The sequence below is a fragment of the Mustela nivalis genome (genome assembly GCF_964662115.1).
Source record: "Mustela nivalis genome assembly, chromosome: 6".
Taxonomy (NCBI): domain Eukaryota; kingdom Metazoa; phylum Chordata; class Mammalia; order Carnivora; family Mustelidae; genus Mustela; species Mustela nivalis.
In genome coordinates this window covers 65,406,033-65,427,395 of record NC_139025.1, presented here as the reverse complement: position 1 = coordinate 65,427,395, position 21,363 = coordinate 65,406,033, and the positions used below count along the sequence as shown (strand labels likewise).

Genomic DNA, 21,363 nt, shown 5'->3' with positions numbered 1-21,363 from the left:
CCGGCTGCCTTTCATGTTTTTCTCATCAGCCTCAGAGCTCCAGTTTTTCTTACTTTGTTATGATGTAACAGATATAGCTGATATATAAATGAATACATACACACATCTGGAAAGTACACAGTACTGGCTAAAAATTAAGCCAACTGCAGAATCATAATACTTTAGCATTTTATCAAATCTAGGATGCCACAGATTATTAGATGTATCATTAATTACCACAAAGAAAGAAAGAAAAAGCCAGTTAAATTCTGTAATATACTTTCTCATTGCTTCAAATTTTTTTTAACCTTAATGAAAGAATTTTTTTAGACTTAGATTTTTTTCTCACACATTTACACGGATAAAAATAGATAAGAAACTATAAATGAACTATAAGGTATTCTGTAACTTCACATACTAAGCACAATTCTTCATAATTAATTAATTTTTATTCAAAATCACTAATATTTGTATTTCTACAAACAACGCTATCATCTGTGCCATAAAGAACATTAAAGATGCAGCATTTCTGAGTGCTTCTCTATTGGACAGGATTTTTTATTCCTGTTGCATGAACAGGTAATGATAACTATGCTGCAATTTCTATCTAATCAACAGCAATTATACAACATTTTCCTATTTAAGAGATGTTAAAATGTGTATGGAGGGGGATGGGGGAAAGTGGAGGTGTATCTTTGAATCAATTAAAACAGAAGAATCTATGAAGATTAAATGATAAGACATGTTAAATACCTAAGATACTGGCTAGCACAGAGTTTCTGTGCTCAGTGAGTCATACCTATCATTATTAGTAATAGCACCTATTGCTCACTGTAGGGTGACATATAATCAAGTTGAGTTAGGATAAAATACAATTCATTTGGCTTCTTCTCTCCCACCCAACCACTCACAACTGTAAAACAGTATAGGTCAAAAGAAAATGGGTCAATAAAACTTTTATCATCCTGAGAAGCATCGTTCTCTTTAAAACCAAACCAACTGAAATTAACAGAATTTGACCTTGAGAACACCCTTACCAAATTAGAAAACTAAGCCGTTAACCCAAATTTTCATATACTGTAAAGATGACAATAACAGAAGCTACCATGTAGCATCTACGATATGCTGACTACTATACTATGTGTTTTTACGTATTTTTTCCTAATTAAACAATAATCATGCGACACACAGTATATACATTTAATCGAAAAAAAATCCAAGTCAAACTGAAGAAATTTGCCTAAAGCCACAAAACCATCTTGCTTCTAACAAGCCGAAGCTTGAATCCAAGTGTGCCTGACTTAGTGGCAGACTACCGTAACACTGCCAAATTACTTCACATTATGAAGATTCTAGATACCTAGATCATCCACACATTTGGTTCAACCCTTCTAATTTGACTTCTCTAGACCTTCTCAATTTCTAACTATAAAAAGAATTCCCCAATGTCCTCTCCTAATCTGAGAATCAAAGATACTATGATTTTTCAGCAAACAAATTATTTGCTTTAATGATAAATAAAAACACAAATATGTACAAAATTATTTGGTGCCAAGAGTAAGAAATTGAAAAAATTAAAGTGTTTAGCAACAGGTGAATAAATCTGCAGTATATCCACACAGGGCAAGTATACAGATGTAAAAATGTTACCCAAATACCAATAGGAAGAGATCTTCAATATACACTATTAAATGAAAAACTAAAGTATACATCAGTATATGTAACGTTACACTTTATATTAGAAAAGAAAGGAATAAGTATATATATTTCTTTTTGCTTATATCTATGTTAAGAAACACTAAAAAACTAGACACGCTTACCTATAGTGAGCAATGGGGAATGGAGTGAATGAAGATGGCACGGAAGCATGACTTACAGAATAAAAGCTTTTATATCATTCTAATTCTGGAACCATGTTAATGTTAAATATTAAATTAATAATTTAAAAACCTGGATTTTACCTTTGCTACTTGAGGTCTTCCAAAACATGCAGCATAATGTAATGATGATGACCTTTGACCCCTATTAACATCAGCACCTCTTTCACAAAGAAATTCTACCTGTAAAATTATGAAGAATCATAAAGTTGCCTTATTAATAGTTCTATCTTTGATTTAAAACACTAGCTTTTATTTATCAGCTTACCATTTCCTGAGTTCCAAAAGCAGAGGCCCAGTTTAATAGAGTCTGACCCACATCATCCATAAAATTTACTTCAAAGGCTGGAAGTTTGAAGGAGAAAAATAAATTTTTAAAAATCCAACAAAATAATACTGAACTTTTCTACAGTGGAAACCATTTAAAGATTGTTATTAACAATCACTAAATACAGAGTCAATTTTAAACATTTAGGTCAACTCTACAGTAGTAAATCATACATCAACAAATTCTGCTAAGAAAAGATATTCTAAAATTTTTAAACCACTGAGGATTCACAAGGCTTTAAGCCTTAAATATAAACATAAAAGAAGAAGAAGGAAAAAAAAACTATACAATTCAACAAGGTACTAGTTTCCTTAATTCATTTCATTTACTCAGGTTTTATCATGCAACGGGCTGATAATTATAGGTATGGGGAGGGGAGAGGATATAGAAAAGGCTGGCCATTATATTATCTGGCACAGCCACCAAAAATACTGTCTAAAATCTACAAACTAGGGCGCCTGGGTGGCTCAGTGGGTTAAGCTGCTGCCTTCGGCTCGGGTCATGATCTCAGGGTCCTGGAATCGAGTCCCGCATCAGGCTCTCTGCTCAGCGGGGAGCCTGCTTCCTCCTCTCTCTCTGCCTGCCTCTCTGCCTACTTGTGATCTCTCTCCGTCAAATAAATAAAATCTTTAAAAAAACTAAAAATAAAAAAATAAAATAAATAAAATCTACAAATTAGAAATTGCCTATATAATTCCTATCTCACAGTTTTCTATTTTAAAAAATATTTTCCGACCTCCTGTGTCAATTGCATCTATAAGTGCATCAGTATCTTTACTCCGAATACAGTCTATAAGCTGCCGATGTGAGCGCTCCCCAGAGCTATCCAATCTCCGAAGTCCTGGGATTCTGCCTGTAGATCCAGCACTAGACTTTGGCAAAGCTTTTCGTCCTTCAAATAATAGCACCAAGAGAAGGTCGACCAAACGCATGGTATCAAGCACACATCTTTCATCACCCTGCAAAGCACTTTCAATTGAATCAGGAAGCTCCGACCTCAGGAGATCCTAGAAAGGCAATGGGAGAAACGTTTTAAGTTTAATAGATTTGCATTACACAAAAAGACTTTCATTGAAAGATTAAAAATCAAAGATTCAAAAACACTCTTACGTGTGTGACTACTGGAGAGCCTCTGCAAAGTGTTGAGAGCAGACTTACAATTGTTGACACCTGGTTACTCAATTTGGAATCCGCAGCTGTGGAAGGCGCTCCTGCAGTGCTGCGACCTGGTTTACAAGCAGAGGATGGCCCTGACACAGTACCACCAGCAGCAGCCATGCGTGATAACAGCTCCTCAGTTAAGCCATGCTTGGCTAATGGAGCTGGATCAACACCACGACGGGTAAATCGGTCAGCTAGTGATGCAAAACACCGCAGAGCTCCATCTGAAACCTGATGATATCAAGAATATGCCCGTGGATAAAATTCACCCAAAAAGGACTAGGGTCTGGTACTGTTAATTTCATTCCTGAGATTGTAAGAAAGGCAGCTGTAGCAAAGATATAAGCATATCACCCATCTAGATTTTAATCCTGGCTCCACATCAAGGCCTCAGTTCCCTTAGATATAAAGTTGGGATAATAGTACCTATAATTCACAGTCCAAGCTTAAATAAGATGATAAATGTAAAGAAACTAGATGGACAGTAAAAGTGCAGTAAATGTTAACTATTATTATGAACAATTCTGCCCCAAAAAATCTACAAATATCAACCAAAAATAATTAACAGGACGGTAAAAAGGCATTTAAAAGTCAAGTTTTATTTTCCAAAGTATGTTCATTTGAAAAAAAAATTACACATAAAAGACCTAAAATACTGTGTTATTTTACATTAATGAAAATTACCTTTTTAAGTCAACAAAATTGTGCTGAATCAACAAACTACTGAATACAATGCAGCTTTAAAAATTATGTATTCCTAAAATGTTTAAATTTTAAAAATAAATGTAGCACTTTCATAATTTAAAATGTTTCACTGCCAAAACAAAAAAGATGACCAAATAGAAATATGAAATGAGAAAAGAAGAAAATGGAATTACCTCTAATTCACCAAGTGAAAAGTTCAAATAACAGCGTTATCAAAGTTATAAATAAGGGACACTATAAAATCACTTCTTGAATACAAAGTATATAATGGCAATTTAGTTACCTGATGATCTTCGTGTTTTAATAAACTAGACAGAGATTCCACACAAATTTCTAGAGAAGAATCTTGAGGTTCCATTTTGCCACAGAGTCTTGATACCACAGCCATGGCAGAGTGCAAGGTATCTTTATGAACCAAGTGTCCACTGTCACGAATGAAGGTAAGCACACAATTCAAACCACCAGCTTCAAAGACTGCTCCTGACTCACGAGTACATATCAGTTCTAATACCTAAAACAGTACATAAAAATTAACAAAAGAATACAGTAAGTCCAATTTTAATTTTAATTTCTAGCATCACAGAAAATACAATGTGTCCTCCAAATTTATCAGTAACCACATTTTAAAAAGTAAATCACAACAAAATTAGAGTATTATATTTAACTTAGCCCAATACATGTAAGGCATCATTTTAAAGTTATCAATCTTAAAAATTTATGTATTTTACATTCTTTAATGTATTTTTTTTTACAGGTTTTTTTTTTCTTTCATTTTTTTTTTAGGGACACCTGGGTGGCTTAGCAGGTTAAGTTAGCAGGTTAAGTACCTGCCTTCAGCTCAAGTCATGATCCTAATGTCCTGGGATCAAGTCCCTCAGGCTCCTTACTCAGTGAGAAGACTGCTTCTCCCTCTCCCCACTACTCTCTCTGCTTGTGCTCAACTCCCTCTGATTAAAAAAATAATAATTATTATTTTAGGGATGCCTGGATGGCTCAGTCAGTTAAGCGTCTGCCTTCAGTTCTGGGATCGAGTCCCACATTGAGTTCCTTGCTCAGTGGGAAGTCTCCTTCTCCCTCTCTGCCTGTTGCTCCCCCACTTAGACACTATGTCTCTGACAAATAAATAAAAAATTATTTAAATTATTTTCAAGAGGGGCGCCTGGGTGGCTCAGTGGGTTAAGCCACTGCCTTCGGTTCAGGTCATGATCTCAGGGTTCTGGGATCAAGCCCCACATCGGGCTTTCTGCTCAGCAGGTAGCCTGCTTCCCTTCCTCTCTCTCTGCCCGCCTCTCTGCCTACTTGTGATCTCTCACTGTCAAATAAATAAATAAAATATTCAAAAATAAATAAATAAATAAATTATTTTCAAGAGAGTATAAACAGGGAGAGGAGCAGAAGGAGAGGGAGAGGAGAGAGAGAATCCTAAACGGATTGATCCCATGACCATGAACTCATGACCTGAGTCAAACTTGAGTCCAAACTACTTGAATTCAACAAACTGAGCCATCTATGAACGCCATAAACTTTCAGGTATTAAGTCTTCAAAATCCCAAGTATATTTTACACTTATTTTACTTTCGGGTACCACATTTGAAATGTCCTAAATGGCTACCGTATCAAACAGTGTAGGTTTAGATGGTGAAGCCTGCATGGGAAGTTAATTAAAATAACTTCGTGAAAGATTACAAAAGTTTTACATGTTAAATGAATAAATAAATAAATGCTTGCTATTGCATTACTCATAATCCTCACACTCTCTGAATTTCAAAACATGAAAAATTAACTCTCAGGGGCACCTGGGTTCTAGGATCAAGTCTGCATCAGGCTCCCTCCTCCACAGGAAGCCTGCCTCTTCCTCTCCCTCTGCCTGCCCTCTTCCTTGTGAGCGTGCACATAGGCACACACGCACGTGCACTCTCTCTGTCAAATAAATAAATAAAAATTCTTAAGAAATTAACTTTCATTTTCCAAATTATGTTGATGTTTAAGGAGTTCAGGTAAAACTAAAGAGTTAACAGAGTCCACAGATCTTATAGATCTTATCAGAAAATTTAGACTTTATTCTTAAAGCTCGAAAAAGAAAAATGTTGTTTTAATTAACATATAATGTATTATTTGTTTCAGGGATACAGGTCTGTGATTCATCAGTCTTACACAATTCATAGCACTCACTATACCTACCACATACCTACCCACTGCAACGTCCATCACCCAGTTACTCCATCCTTCCCACCTCCCTCCCCTCCAGAAACTCTCAGTTTGTTTCCTGAGATTAAGAATCTCTTATAGGGACGCCTATAAGCCAACTGGGTGGCTCAGTTGGTTAAGCGGCTGCCTTCGGCTCAGGTCATGATCCCAGCGTTCTGGGATTGAGTCCCACATCAGGCTCCTTGCTCAGCAGGGAGCCTGCTTCTCCCTCTGCCTCTGCCTACCATTCTGCCTGCCTGTGCTTGTGCTCTCTCTCTCTCCCTCTAACAAATAAATAAATAAAAATCTTTAATAAAAAAAATTAAATTAAATAAATTAAAAAATAATTAAAAAAAAAAAAAAAGAATCTCTTTTGGTCTCCCTGTCTGGTTTCATCTTGTTTCATTTTTCCCTTCCTTCCCTTATGATCCTCGGTCTTGTTTCTCAAATTCCTTATATCAGTTGAGGTCATATAATTGTCTTTCTCTAATGGACTAATTTCATGTAGCATAATACCCTCTAGTTCCATCCACGTTGCTGCAAAAGGCAAGATTTTTTGATGGCTGTATAATATTCCACCATATATATATGCCACATCTTTTTTATCCATTCATCTGTTGATGGACATCTAGGCTCTTTCCATAGTTTGGCTACTGTGGACATTACTGCTATAAACTTTGGGGTGCACGTGCCCCTATGGATCACTACATTTTTATCTTTGGGGTAAATACCCAGCAGTGCAATTGCTGGATCATAAGGTAGCTCTATTTTCAACTTTTTGAGGAACCTCCATACTGTTTTCCAGAGTGGCTACACCAGCTTGCATTCCCACCAACAGTGCAACCTCAACAACATCTGTTGTTTTCTCACTTGTTAATTTTAGCCATTCTGCCTGGTGTGAGGTGGTATCTCACTGTGATTTTGATTTATATTTCCCTGACGCCGAATGATGCTGAGCACTTTCTCGTGTGCCTCTTGGCCATCTCAATGTCTTCTTTGCAGAAATGTCTGTTCATGTTTTCTACCCATTTCTTGACTGGATTACTTGTTTTTCAGGTGTTGGATTTTGGTACAATGGCAGTAGCAGATTTTCTCTGAAGAAGGGATTTAAGGTAGCATTCTCGTTGAAAAGATGGGATGTTTCAGTGATTAAGGGTACCTTACACAAGACTGCAACTCTCAACTGTTCATATTAAAGACCAATAAGGTTGATGTGGACTATAGGGAGACAGAGATTTTAGAAACTAGCCTTTTATCTGGTATGTCACTTGCAAATATTTTCTCCTGTTCTGCTGAATGTCTTTTAGTTTTGCTATTTCCTTTTCTGTGCAAAAGCTTTTTATTTTGATGAAGTCCAAATAGTTCATTTTTGCCCTTGTTCCCCTTGCCTTTGGTGACATTTCTAGGAAGTTGCTGCAACTAAGGTCAGAGGTTGCTATGTTTTCCTAAAGGATTTGGATGGATTCCTGTCTCATGCTGAGTTCGTTCATCCACTCTGAGTCTATTTTTGTGTGTGGTGTAAGATAATGGTCCAGTTTCATTCTTCTGTATGTGGCTATCCAATTGTCCCAACATGGTTTGTTGAAAAAAAAAAAAAAAAACTGTCTTTTTTCCATTGGACATTCTTTCCTGCTTTGTTGAAGATTAATTAACCAAAGATCTGAGGGTCCATTTCTGGGCTCTCTATTCTGGTCCATTGATCTATGAGTTGGTTTTGTGCCAATACCATACTGTCTTGATGATTACAGTTTTGTAACAGAGCTTGAAGTCCAGAATTGTGCTGCCTCCAGCATTGCTTTTCTTTTTCAACATTCCTCTGGCTATTCGGGGTCTTTTCTGGTTCCATACAAATTTCAGGATAATTTGTTCCATTTCTTTGAAAAAAAAAATTGATGGTATTTTGATGGGCATTGCATTAAATGGGTAGATTGTTTTAGGTAGCCCAGACATTTTCACAATATTTGTTCTTCCAATCCATAAGCATGGAATGTTTTCCTATTTCGTGTCTTCCTCAATTTCTTTCATGAGTATTCTATAGTTTTCTGAGTACAAATTGTTTGCTTCTTTGGTTCGACATTCCTAGATATCTTATGGTTTTGGGTGCAACTGTAAATGGACCGACTCTTTAATTTCTCTTTCTTCTGTCTTCTGTCTTGTTGTCACACAGAAATGTGACTGACTTCTGTGCACTGATTTTATAGTCTGACACTGTCAGTATTCAGTAAAATTCCTATATGAGTTCTAGTAGTTTTGGAGTAGAGTCTTGGGTTTTCCACATAAAGTATCATATCATCTGCAAAGGATGGGGCTTTGACTTCTTTGCCTATCTGGATGACTTTTATTTTTTATTTTTATTTTTTGTCTGATTGCTGAGGCTAGGACTTCTAGTACTACGTTGAATAGCAGTGGTGATAATGGATATTCCTGCTGTATTCCCGACCTTAGGGAAAAAGTTATCTGTTTTTCCCCAATGAGAATGATATTCACTGTGGGTTTCTCATAGATGGCTTTTATCTTATTGAGGTATGCACCCTCTATCCCTACACTGTGAATAATTTTTTTTTAAAGATTATTTATTTATGTATTTATTTGACAGAGAGAGATCACAGTAGACAGAGAGGCAGGCAGAGAGAGAGAGAGAGGGAAGCAGGCTCCCTGCTGAGCAGAGAGCCCGATGCGGGACTCGATCCCAGGACCCTGAGATCATGACCTGAGCCGAAGGCAGCGGCTTAACCACTGAGCCACCCAGGCACCCCACTGTGAATAATTTTGATCAAAAAAGGATGCTATACTTTGTCAAATGCTTTTTCTGCATCTGTTGAGAGTATCATACGGTTTTTGTTCTTTTTTTATTAATGTAGTGTATCACACTGATTGATTTTTGGTGTTGAACCAACCTTGCAGCCCAGGAATAAATCCCACTCGGTCACGGTGAATAATCCTTTTATTGTACTGTTGGATACTACTGGCTAATATTTTGGTGAGTTTTGCATCCATGTTCATCAGGCATATCAGTCTGTAATTCTCCTTTTCGATGGGGTCTTTGCCTGGTTTTGGGGTCAAGGTAATGGTGGCCTCATAAAATGAGTTTGGAAGTTTTCCTTCCATTTCTATTTTTTGGAACAGTTTCAAGAGAATAGTAGTAAGTCTTATTTAAATGTCTCCCAGAATTCCCCTAGGAAGCGAACTGGCTCTGGGTTCTTTTTTGTTGGGAGATTTTTCAATTAGCAATAATCATGCCTCGGATAAACCTCATCGGCTACGATACTGCCGCTGCACAAAGGTGTTGGGAGATTTTTGATGACTGCTTCAACCTTGCTGGTTATGGGTCTGTTCAGGTTTTCTATTTCTTTCTGGTTCAGTTTTAGTAGTTTGTATATCTCTAGAAATACATCCATTTCTTCCAGATTATCTAATTTGCTGGCATATAGCTGCTTATAATGTTCTTAGCATTGTTTCTATTTCTTAGGGGTTCTGGGGCGCCTGGGTGGCTCAGTGGGTTAAGCCGCTGCCTTCGGCTCAGGTCATGATCTCAGGGTCCTGGGATAGAGTCCCGCATCGGGCTCTCTGCTCGGCAGGGAGCCTGCTTCCCTCTCTCTCTCTCTCTCTCTCTCTCTGCCTGCCTCTCCATCTACTTGTGATTTCTGTCCAAAAAAAAAAAAAAAAAAAAAAAGATTCTTATTTCTTAGGGGTTGGTTGTGATCTCTCCTCTTTCATTCATGATTTTATTAATTTGGGTCCTTTCTCTCTTTTTTTTTTTTTTTTTTTGTAAGTCTGGACAGCGGTTTATCAATCTCATTAATTCTTTCAAAGAACCATCTCCTAGTTTTGTTGATCTGTTCTACCATTCTTTTGGTTTCTATTTCATTGATTTCTGCTCTGATCTTTATTATTTCTCTTCTCTGCTGGGTTTAGGTTTTATTTGCTGTTCCTTCTCCAGCTCCTTTAGGTATAGGTTTAGGTTGGGTATTTGAGACCTTTTTTATTTCTTGAGAAAGGCTTGTATTACTATATACTTTCCTCTTAGGACCACCTTTGCTGCATCCCAAAGATTTTGAACAGTTGTTTCATTTTCATTTCTTTCCATGAATTTTTTTAATTCTTTAATTTCCTGGTTGACCCATTCATTCTTTAGTAGGACACTCTTTAGCCTCCATGTATTTAAGTTCTTTCCAACTTTCCTCTTTCAACTGAGTTCTAATTTCAAAGCACTATGGTCTGAAAATATACAGGGAATGATCCCAATTTTTGGTACCAGCTAAGACCAGAAAAACATTTTAAGCAGAAAAATAATATGATCAGAATTCCAGTTAATCACTGGGAATGGGCCATAGGGAGAATATAGAGGGAAATGCAAAAAGAATTCAAGCATTAATATGGGATGAGAGAATGAGAGCTTAACTAAGGCTCTAACAACAGAGACAAACAAAAGGAAATAAACTAAAAATACTTCACCATTTATTACATGTGTGGAGTGGAAAAAAGGAAAGAAGGAAAAATGGGGAAAAAAATGGAAAAAAGGAAAGAAAGGATAAAGCACAAGTTTCTGCCTACAATGGGTAAATTCAATGACAATTATTAAAATAACTACCTGTAGTAAAAGATCATGAATTCAAACAGCTGCTAGAGCTGTCCAACAAGCTTTTGAATATGGAGTTTAGAACTCAAGAGAGAGGTCAGGCTAGAGATAAAGACATGAGGGCCATATACAAATGAATGGTATTGATGTTGACACATGGGATTATCTAGGCAAAGTTGTAGTTTTAAGAAGGTTAAAAAAAAAGAACCTTGGAAAATACTACCATTTAAGAATAAATTAATAACAATAATCTGCAAAGGAAACAGAAAAAGGGAGAGCAGGGTGTAAAAGACAAGACAGAGTTTGAAATAATATGAGTAAATGGAGTAAATGGAGTAAAATCGCAGTCCTGTAAGAAACATGAAGTAATATGATCAAGAGAATAAGACAGATAGGAACTTGGGTGGCTCAGTCGCTGGGTGTCCAATTCTTGATTTCAGCTCAAATCACGAGCTCATGGTTATGAGATCAAGCCCTGAGTCAGGCTCTACACTCAGTGTGGAGTCTGCTTGAGATTCTATCTCTCCTTCTTCCCCTGCCACTGCTCATACACTCATGTTCTCTAAAATTAATGAGTTAAAATTTAAAAAGACAGAGAGAATAAGGGGGAAAAGCTCTAAACAGGAAAATAGATACCACTTCATCTGAGTCTAGAGACAAAAATAAATCTACAGACACAGAGGCAGAAAATCAAGACATTAACACCTATAACAGCAGTTCTCGAAGTGTCGAGAAGACATCTTCAAAGATCCATGAGGTTAAAACTTTTTTCGTAATACCAATACCATGACAGTAATTATCTTTTTCATTCTCATTCTCTCAGGAGTGTAAGGTGGGATTTTTTTAAAGCTATATGTGATATAGCAATAGACTGAATGCACAAGTAGACATGAGGACAGACCTGACTTCTTTTATTAAGTCAGACATTATTAAAGAGACATACAAAAATGCTTAACAATGCTACTGTTCTCATTAATTTTCTATTTGTTCTGGAAGTAATTTTTCATTAAAAATGTATGTTAACACATAATGAGTCTATTATTTTCAGATAAATATATGTTCTAAATTTCTCAGTTTTAATATCTAATATGGTAAAGATAAATAAATATAACCTACATAAGGCTCTTTGAGGGCCCCTCAATAAGACTTGTAAAGGGATCCTGAGACAGAATGTTTGAAAACTGCAGGAAGAATCTTAACAAGAATGAAACCGGAATCATAAACAAAAAAAAAAATATGTAAAGTCTAAATGTGCTCATCAAGTAGTTCTATTATTAAACTACTGACCCAGCACTGGTGCTTTCAAAGTCACATCAAGTTCATAAATTAGTCCCACCAGGAATAACACAAAATAGCTACTCTAAAGGAAGTACAAAAAAATAGTTAAATACATGGGCCGTCAAACCAGACTTCCTAATTTCAATCTCCTCATCTTCGAATTCTGGCTCTGTCATAAACTACTTCTATCACCACCAACCAAGTTACTTAACCTCAATATGCTTGAATTTTTTTCAAATAAAAAACAGAAATGCTGATATTAGCAACACCTACTTCATGTAAAGTTGTCATGAAGACTAAGTGAGTTAAGACATGTAAAGTGTTTAGTATAATGCCTGACTGTAATAATCAGCATTAGTTGTCATGGCTGTTGTCATACAAAATCATTTTGGCTAAGAACAGGGATAACCAATCTCAAAAGCTACTGGAAACCCAGGAGCCAGCATAGAAGAGCATTACCAGTGACCTACAATTTTCCTTTGAAGAGAAGATTTCTTTTCCCAAGCTGTACGGGATCCTCTTGGATGCAACAAGGACTACAACGTCCATTGCTGTCAACCACTCTCAATAAAGTAAGAATAATGAAAGAATTTTCTTTCATTAGCAAAATCTATTTTTTATTCTCCAGTCATCTTCAAATGGGCTAGTAAATACATAATTAAGACTTACCTTTACACACTGTTCAGCTAAGTCTCTGCTAGTCCTGTTATTAAGCTCAACCACAACTAAACGATTACAAAGTGCTTTTATAGCTCCATCAACCCCAACAATCCTTCGGGTGCATTCTGCAGATACATCCAGATAGTATGTGATGGCACGGGCTGTCACCTCTAACACATTGTCTGGAGCACTTTCATCAAGAAAAATTTTGCAGAGGGCTGGTAAGAAAGTGCGAGGAGGACATCTGTAGTGAAAGAAATCATATTATACCTAGGATTACTAAATTCTTCACATCAAAATAATAACAAAATCATAAATAGAAACTGTAACATAATACAGCACATTCAACACTGTGTCTTCATGCGTATTAGGTAGTATTTCTCACACTGCTTTTGTTTCCAGGAAAATACTCACACGCTAATCTCATCACTGCTGAAAATATCAAGTTAGCAACAGTTTTAAGGTAGTAGCATTAACTTGAAACCATGTTTAAAAAAAAAATCCCTATTCAATACAAAGCTCAAACATCAACTGCTCTGTAAAACCTTTCCTAACCTCACCAAATCACTAAGTGGTACTTTCATGTTCCTAAAAACTTCATACAAACAGTGCCTACACTACTTAATCTATCACTTTATTTCCTTATTTATCCTAAAAGGTCCTGTAGGCCAGGGAGCTACTAATAACATAAAAGGCAGTCCTCTAAATGTACTAGTGGAATTATTTTTCCTTCAAATTTTAGTGTGTATCTTTAGTAGCTTTTAAAAAATATCTGTGTTGGGCACCTGTGTGGCTCAGTCGGTTAAGTGTCTGCCTTCTCTCTCTCCCTCTAACCCTCCCCCAACACTTAAACACACTCTCCCACATAAATAAATATATCTTAAAAAAAAAAAAAAGCCACCATTATAATATAAACAGGTAATACCTTAAACCTGTCTCTTCAGTTGTAGATCAGGGATTTTTTCCCCTTATCTTTTAAGATTTTATTTATTTATTTATTTGAGAGAAAGAGTGAGAGCACACAAGCAGAGGAAGTGGCAGCGAGAGGGAGAAACAAGCAGCCAAGAGAGGAAGCAAGCTTCCTGCTGAGCTTGGAGCCTGACCCAGTGCTCAACCCCAGGATATGAGCCAAAGACAAACACTTAACTGAGTCACCCAGGTGCTTTCAAAGAATTTCCTTCTTTCTTTTCTTTCTTCTTCCTCTTCTTTTCTTTTTTTTTTTTTTTTTTAAGATTTTACTTATTTATTTGACAGAGAGAGAGAGAGAGAGCGAGCACACAAGCAGGGGGAGCAGCAGGAAGAGGGATAGGGAGAAGCAGACTCCTCACTGAGCAGGGAGCCTGATACAGGACCCTGGATCCTGGGATCATGACCTGAGCTGAGAACAGATGCTTAACTAACTAAGGCACCCAGGCATCCCAACAGAGAACTTCTTAGTATCATTTTCAAAGAAACCATATGCTGACAGATAATCAAATCAGTCTTTGAATTCAAACCAGAGTTTTATGGTTATTCAACAGCACTTGCTTACCTTCTTTGAGCAAGGTCCTCAAAAGTTCCTTGCTTCCCCCTGCCCCCCAGGCTACCACTACAACCATAACTTTCCTAAGGTCTGAATCCATGTCAACAGGGGGTAACTAAGAAATAAGATTTACACAATCAAGAAAAATGATGTCACTATAAATTTGTTATCACCAACCTTAAATGAACACAATGTCCAATAATTCTGCTACACTTCTTCCGCAATCTACAATGAGTATTTCACCATTCCTTTAATTTTTTCTAGGCTTTGTGACTCCCTTGGTTTTCCATCCAGTCTTGGTCCTGAACTCCCTGGCTTTTCTCTATTTGGTCTCTTCTATTCTCTTTGTTAGTACCTCATGGATCTAAATCTCATCCATATATCAATGAAAAGTCCCAAAATGTTACCTCCAACCCAGACCAACTCACTCACAATCACTATCTCCACTTAGAATTATCACAAGCAACTTAGAAAGAGCATATTAAGGACCTCCTTAAGAGGCCTGCACATAAACCAACTCATTACCCATTCCCAGTTATGCTCCTCTTGGGTGGTTTTAGAGCACTCAGTAAAATCCATCTATCAAAAGCATCCATCAAGCTAAATTATATTTTCCCATTTACCTGTCTCATCCATGAAAACATGAGCTACTAGAGAGCATGTCTGTGCCTTAACTGTTTTCCTACAACAGATCCAGACTTATTATCTACTGGATACTCAAATATTTGATGAATACATGAAATACATATATGTATACGTTTATACATATATGTATACATATATACATGAATGTATATATACATACAGGAATATAGTGAAAATAATTCCTGTCTCAAGAAATTTAGTTTAGGGGTGCCTGGGTGGTTAAAGCCTCTGCCTTCGGCTTGGGTCATGATCCCAGGGTGCTGGGATCGAGCCCCACATCGGGCTCTCTGCTCAGCAGGGAGTCTGCTTCCTCCTCTGTCTCTCTGCCTGCCTCTCTGCCTACTTGTAATCTCTGCCTGTCAAATAAATAAATAAAATCTTAAAAAAAAAAAATTTAGTTTAACAGGGAAAATGATAATATAATCAAACAAAATATAAATGCGTATAATAAAAACCTAAAAAAAAATAGGTCCAGGGGCGCCTGGGTGATTCTGTGGGTTAAAGCCTTTGCCTTCAGCTCAGGTCGTGGTCTGAGGGTCCTGGGATTGAGCCCCGCATTGGGCTCTCTGCTCAGCGGGGGGAGCCTACTTCCCTCTCTCTCTGCCTGCCTCTCTGCCTACTTGTGATCTCTGTCAAATAAATAAATAAAAATCTTTAAAAAAAAAGAGTAGGTCCATAAAAAGTTCTAAGAGGGAGAATTCAATTTAGGGGATTTGGGGAAAGGAAGTCCTCATAAAAAAGGAAGACATCTGAGTAAAGTCAAGACATTCTTTGCTTTGGAGAGTTATTGCAAAGATCTGGATCTAAAATGTGTAGTACAGGGCTCAGGACATAAAAAAATGCTTGATAAACCACATGACAGAAGTTGGCTGAGCAGGCAAGCCCTTCTATTCCAAGTAAGGAGAAAAGCATGTACAAAGGACAGAGAATTGAAGAATTACATGATGTTGCAGATTTTATTTTCCAACAATATCCACATCATCTCCCATTCCACATATATACTTTTTAAGATTACCTATTTATTTTAGGTGGGAGGGACAGAGAGAGGTGGGGAGAAAGAATCCTCAAGTAGACTCCCCACTGAGCATAATACCCAACCTGGGGCTTGATCCAGGACCCTGAGGTCATTACCTGTGCTAAATTCAACAGTCATATACTCAACGAATTCAGCCACCCTGGCATTCCCCCCAGTACTCTTTTTATGTGACTCTGATACTCATTCCCATTGAGAGGGCCTATGTTCCCACTATTTGAATCTGAACAGCTTTATGAGTAAAGTAAAAGTGACAGCTGGGTGACTTCTAAAGCTGAGCCAACAAAAGCTACTTGACTCTCTTCAGACTCTGTTTTTGCAACATAACCACTACACTATGAAGAAGCCCAAGCCATATCACAAGGCTAGTAGGTGTTCCAATTAACAAACTGAGAAGTCCTAACTAAAAGCCAGTATCATGGGCATCTGAAAGACCAAGTCATCAGATAATTCTAGTGCAACATCATCAAGCTTTTGTTATAGATAAGTAGGATCATACTATATATAAATAGGATCCTATAATTTGCTTATTTCTTTGATAATGTTATGACCACTTTCCGACTTTAAAATAAACAGGCCTAGCTCAATCTTTCTAATGTCAACATAACATCCAGTATAATGAAGAGCCATACATTATTCACCACTAGGGTAGTTTCCAGTTTTTTTACTATTTGTAATAGTACTGTAGTGAATACTCCTGGAGGTGTATCTTTACACGCCTGTACCAGTACAGCTGACCACAGGGTCTAAACTGTGCAGACCCACTTATACATGGGTTGTTGGGGATTTTTGTTTTTGTTTTTTCATAAATACCATCCAGTAACTGTTATTTCTATCAGTAAGGCTTCTGGTCAACAGAAAGATATAAGTAGTTAAGTTTCTGGAGGTCAAAGGTTATACACAGATTTCTGATTGCAAATTTAAATAAAAACTTGAGAGGCACCTGGGTAACTCAGTTGGTTAAGCACCCGACTCTTGATTTCAGCTCAGGAAATGATCTCAGGGCCATGAGCTCAAGGCCTCTTGTCAGGAGACGCTAGGTGTAGATCCTGCTTATGATTCTCTCTCTCCCTCTCCTCTGCCTCCCCAGCACACTCTATCTAAAAAAAAAATTAAAGGGGCGCCTGGGTGGCTCAATTGTTAAGCATCTGCCTCCGGCTCAGGTCGTTATCTCAGGGTCCTGGGATCGAGCCCCATGTCGGGCTCCCTGCTCAGCGGGAAGCTTGCTTCTCCCTCTCCAACTCCCCCTGCTTGTGTTCCCTCTCTGTGTCTCCCTCTGTCAAATAAATAAATAAAATCTTTAAAAAATAACAAAAGTAACATAAATGAATAAAATAAATAAAATTAAATAAGTAAATAAATAAAAAATAAAATAAGTCAAAAAAACAAAAGTTTAATTCCACCACAAGCATTTTAGAGTACTTATTTCCCCACTGCTAAGCCATACAAAATGCTACTACCTTTAAATTTTTGCTAACCTGGGGGCCCCTGGGTGGCTCAGTGGGTTAAGCCTCTGCTTTCAGCTCAGGTCATAATCCCAGGGTCCTGGGATCAAGCCCCAAATCGGGCTTCCCACCCAGCGGGAAGCCTGCTTCTCCCTCTCCCACTCTCCCTCCTGTGTTCTCTCTCTCACTGTGTCTCTCTCTGTGAAATACATAAATAAAATCTTAAAAAATAATAAAATAAAATAAATTTTTGCTAAACTGATAAATACTTATATGTAAACTGATAAACACTTAAACTGATAAAACACTTAAAATTTGGCTGGCCAGGATAGAATTAATAAACTTTTTTTAAACAAGATTTTATTGATTTGAAGGGAGAGAATAAGTATGTGAGAGAGCATGAGAGGGGGGAGAGTCCTGCTGAGCAGGAAGCCTGATGTGGGACTTGATACTGGGATTCCAGAATCATGACCTAAGCCAAAGGTAGTCGCTTAACCAACTGGGCCACCCAGGTGCCATAAACTTTAATTAAAAAAAAAAAAAAAAGATTTTATTTATTTATTTGAGAGGGTGAGTGAGCATGAGCAGGGGGTTTGAAGAGGGTGGCGCAGAAGGTAAGAAAGAAGCAGGCTCCCAACTGAGCAGGGAGCCTGACTCCAGGCTAGATCCTAGGCCCCTGGGATCATAGCCTGAGTCAAAGGCAGACACAACTGACTGTACCACCCAGGTGCCCCAATAAACTTAAAATTAAACACAGAATTATTCAAGCCCCACCAAGAAAATACAAAAGAACCTAAAGCTGCATGCATACACCCACAGACAAACACTTCAGGCTATAGAGAGTCTCTAATTAGAATCACAAAAAATTTACTACAAAATAAATTTAATCACTCATATCTCATTGCTGTATTTCTAATGCAGACCTTATTTCTATATGAATACATACTGGAGGCAGATATGAAACCATACTGGGCATATATTAACATCATTTTAAAATCTCCATTCCATTTTCCCTTAAAAAAATAAAAATCACAATTTACTAACCTATTAATTCATACCTCTAAGGACTGAAAGCTTATAACATCATCTTCAATTACATTTTCCTACAATGAACTCTAAAGTTCAAAACAATCAAAAACTACAAGATCCTCTATCAAAAGTAATACCATTTTGAAAATGTTTATAAGAAGATAATTATATGCAAACACACTGGGTTAGACTTCAGAAAATAATTAAATATCATTTAAAACAGATTAAGGAAAGTTTGATTTCCTCATATATGAATTGTGATGTCAAGAGTTCCAAAAAAGTTATCAGGCAAAAATGTATGTGGGGGAGGGCGGGGAGGGAAAGGGTGGCTAGGTTATGGACATTGAGGAGGGTATGTGCTATGGTGAGTGCTATAAATTGTGTAAAACTGATGATTCACGGACCTGTACCCCTAAAGTAAATAATGTATTGTATGTTAATTTTAAAAAGGTATATACAAAGATAGTCACAGTGACATAAATCATGTATCTAATAACAAGGGCATGATTAAGTATATGACACATCCATATGACAGATTATGCTGGTTTTACTGAGGTACTTACTAAAAAGATTATGATACAAATACTGTTTAATAAAAATATTAGGTAAAAGAAGAAAAATCATATCCATTAAGGTGTTCATCATGTTAAAATATTCAGAGAAAAAAAACAAAGGAAAAAGTTAAAATAGCTTAGTACTAGATAGTGCAATTATAGATAATTTCTCTAAAAACTTCTCTAAACTTTTCTGATTTGTACAAATTTCTCATTCTCTGCACTTCTCATTCTCTAAGCTTTTCTGATTTTTCTAAATCTCTAAAACAAGTGTATTTTACAATTCCCAGAAAAATAAATTTAAAATTTGGGGCAAGTCAACTACATTAAGTTTATTATAGCCTATTTCTCCCAATTATAATCAAAAACCTTGGGGGGGAAAAAAAAAGCAACCATCTGAAGACTCTGAAAAGTAAAGAGCAGATGGACTAAGGAAGGAAGTCAAAACTTAAATAAGGGCCCATGATAGAAGTAAGTTTCAGGGGCATTTTTCCTTTCCTCTTTTCTTTTCTGGTTTGACGCCTTGATGGGTCAGGTCTCAAACTATATAGCAGGAACAAAGAACATAAACTCAGAGAGGACCAATAAAGAGGGTCTCTGTGAGCCAGAGAGCGTGGGGAGAAATTCCTGGGGCTTCCTACTCCCTACCTGGCCCCAAGGCTAACCTCAGAGTTAAGCCTCACACTAAATCCTGAGTGACACATGCACAGTGCAGTAGAGATGGCATGAGCATCTAAGGTGCTGGAGAGAACTGGGCACTAAGAAAAGGAGCCCCTATGGATAAAAGAGCATGAGAAGAATCCTGTTATCTTCCCTTTTTCTCTCACTACTTTCACCTTGGAAGCAGCCTAGTCAAGTCTAGTTTAGTGCCAGCATAAGGGTTAAGAGTGGAGGGGGAGGTGATGGGAAGAAGCATAGCTATAACATCAAGAAAGTCCCAGTTTTCTAGCTAGAATACAAGTAAAAAGGGCTCCAGGTAGCCAAAAAATACAAATCTCAGAAAAGAAAGAGCAGATAAAGGATCCCCAACACAAGTCCTAAGCTCACCTCCAAACTACACTATGAAGGAAAGAGCTGAAAAACACCAGCAAAGACTCTGACAACTGAACTATGATATAATCCACCACTCAAGCCCCAGATTATACTCTGAATGACAAATGTACATACAGAGTAGACCCAAACACCATAACAAAAGCTATGAAATCACTAACATTGGAACCACCACCCACAGAGGGCAAGTCAGAACTTGCAATCTAAATCAAATCAGAATGACTGCATGCCAACACAAAACAAAATCAACATTATCTCCAGAGGATTGTTATAAAACCCAGAGTCTAACAATATCCCAAATAGCGAAGATAAAATCCAAAATAATTTGAAACAGGGGTGCCTGGCTGACTCAGTCAGTAGAGCATGTAACTCTTCAGTCTCAGGGTCATGAGTTCAATGCCCACATTGGGCATGAAGCCATAAAAAAACTTGAAACACAAAGAATCAGTACAATCTGACTTAACCAACTCAAGAAAGACAGCTGGGTGCCTGGGTAAGCTCAGTCGGTTGAGCATCTATCTGACTCTTGATCTCAGCTCAGGTCCTGATCTCAGGGTCATAAGTTCCCAACTCATGTCAGGCTTCACACTACACATGGAGCCTACCTGGCAGCGATGGGGGGGAGGGGGGACTATCAACAGATATAAGCCTGAGACAACTAGATATTAAAATTATCAGGGGTAGGAGCGCCTGAGTGGCTCAGTGGGTTAAGCCTCTGCCTTCAGCTCGGGTCGTGATTTCAGGGTCCTGGGATGGAGCCCCGCATTGGGCTCTCTGCTCAGCGGGGAGCCTGCTTCCTCCTCTCTCTCTGCCTGCCTCTGCCTACATGTGATCTCGGTCAAATAAATAAATAAAATCTTTAAAAATAAAATGAAATAAAATATAAAAATTATCAGGGGTAAAAAAAAGAAAAAGAAACGAAAATTATCAAGGAGGATTATCAATTAGGTATTGTAACTATACCCCAAGAGGTAAATGTGAACATTCTTGAAATAACTGGAAACAGAACACATAAAAAAGAATCAAATGGAAGTTTCAGAAATACAAAGTACAGGGGGGCCTGGGTGGCTCAGGTTAAGTATCTGCATACAGCTCAGGTCATGATCCCAGGATACTGAGCTCAAACCCCACATCAGGTTCCCAGTTCAGCACAGAATCTACTTCTCCCTCTCCCTCCATCTCCCCCCCTGCTTGTGCTATCTCAAATGAATAAATTAAATCTTAAAAAAAAAAAAAAAGATGGGGCACCTGGGTGGCTCAGTGGGTTAAGCCTCTGCCTTCAGCTCAGGTCATGATCCCAGAGTCCTGGGATCAAGCCCCAAGTCGGGCTC

The 21,363-nt window shown here is 37.6% G+C and overlaps 1 protein-coding gene across 19 annotated transcripts in view; it reads right to left on the bottom strand.

Moving 5' to 3' along the window:
• Positions 1–21,363, bottom strand: part of HECTD1 (HECT domain E3 ubiquitin protein ligase 1) — a 99,808-nt gene that overhangs the window by 60,975 nt on the left and 17,470 nt on the right. For all 19 annotated transcript variants that reach the window (XM_082737880.1, XM_082737866.1, XM_082737877.1 and 16 more), the window contains exons 3-8: positions 12,764–12,998; positions 4,334–4,561; positions 3,295–3,576; positions 2,921–3,191; positions 2,125–2,201; positions 1,941–2,039 (exon numbers count right to left, since the gene is read on the bottom strand). In XM_082737880.1, the coding sequence (XP_082594006.1) occupies positions 1,941–2,039; positions 2,125–2,201; positions 2,921–3,191; positions 3,295–3,576; positions 4,334–4,561; positions 12,764–12,998 (1,192 nt within the window). The remainder of the gene's footprint in view (positions 1–1,940; positions 2,040–2,124; positions 2,202–2,920; positions 3,192–3,294; positions 3,577–4,333; positions 4,562–12,763; positions 12,999–21,363) is intronic.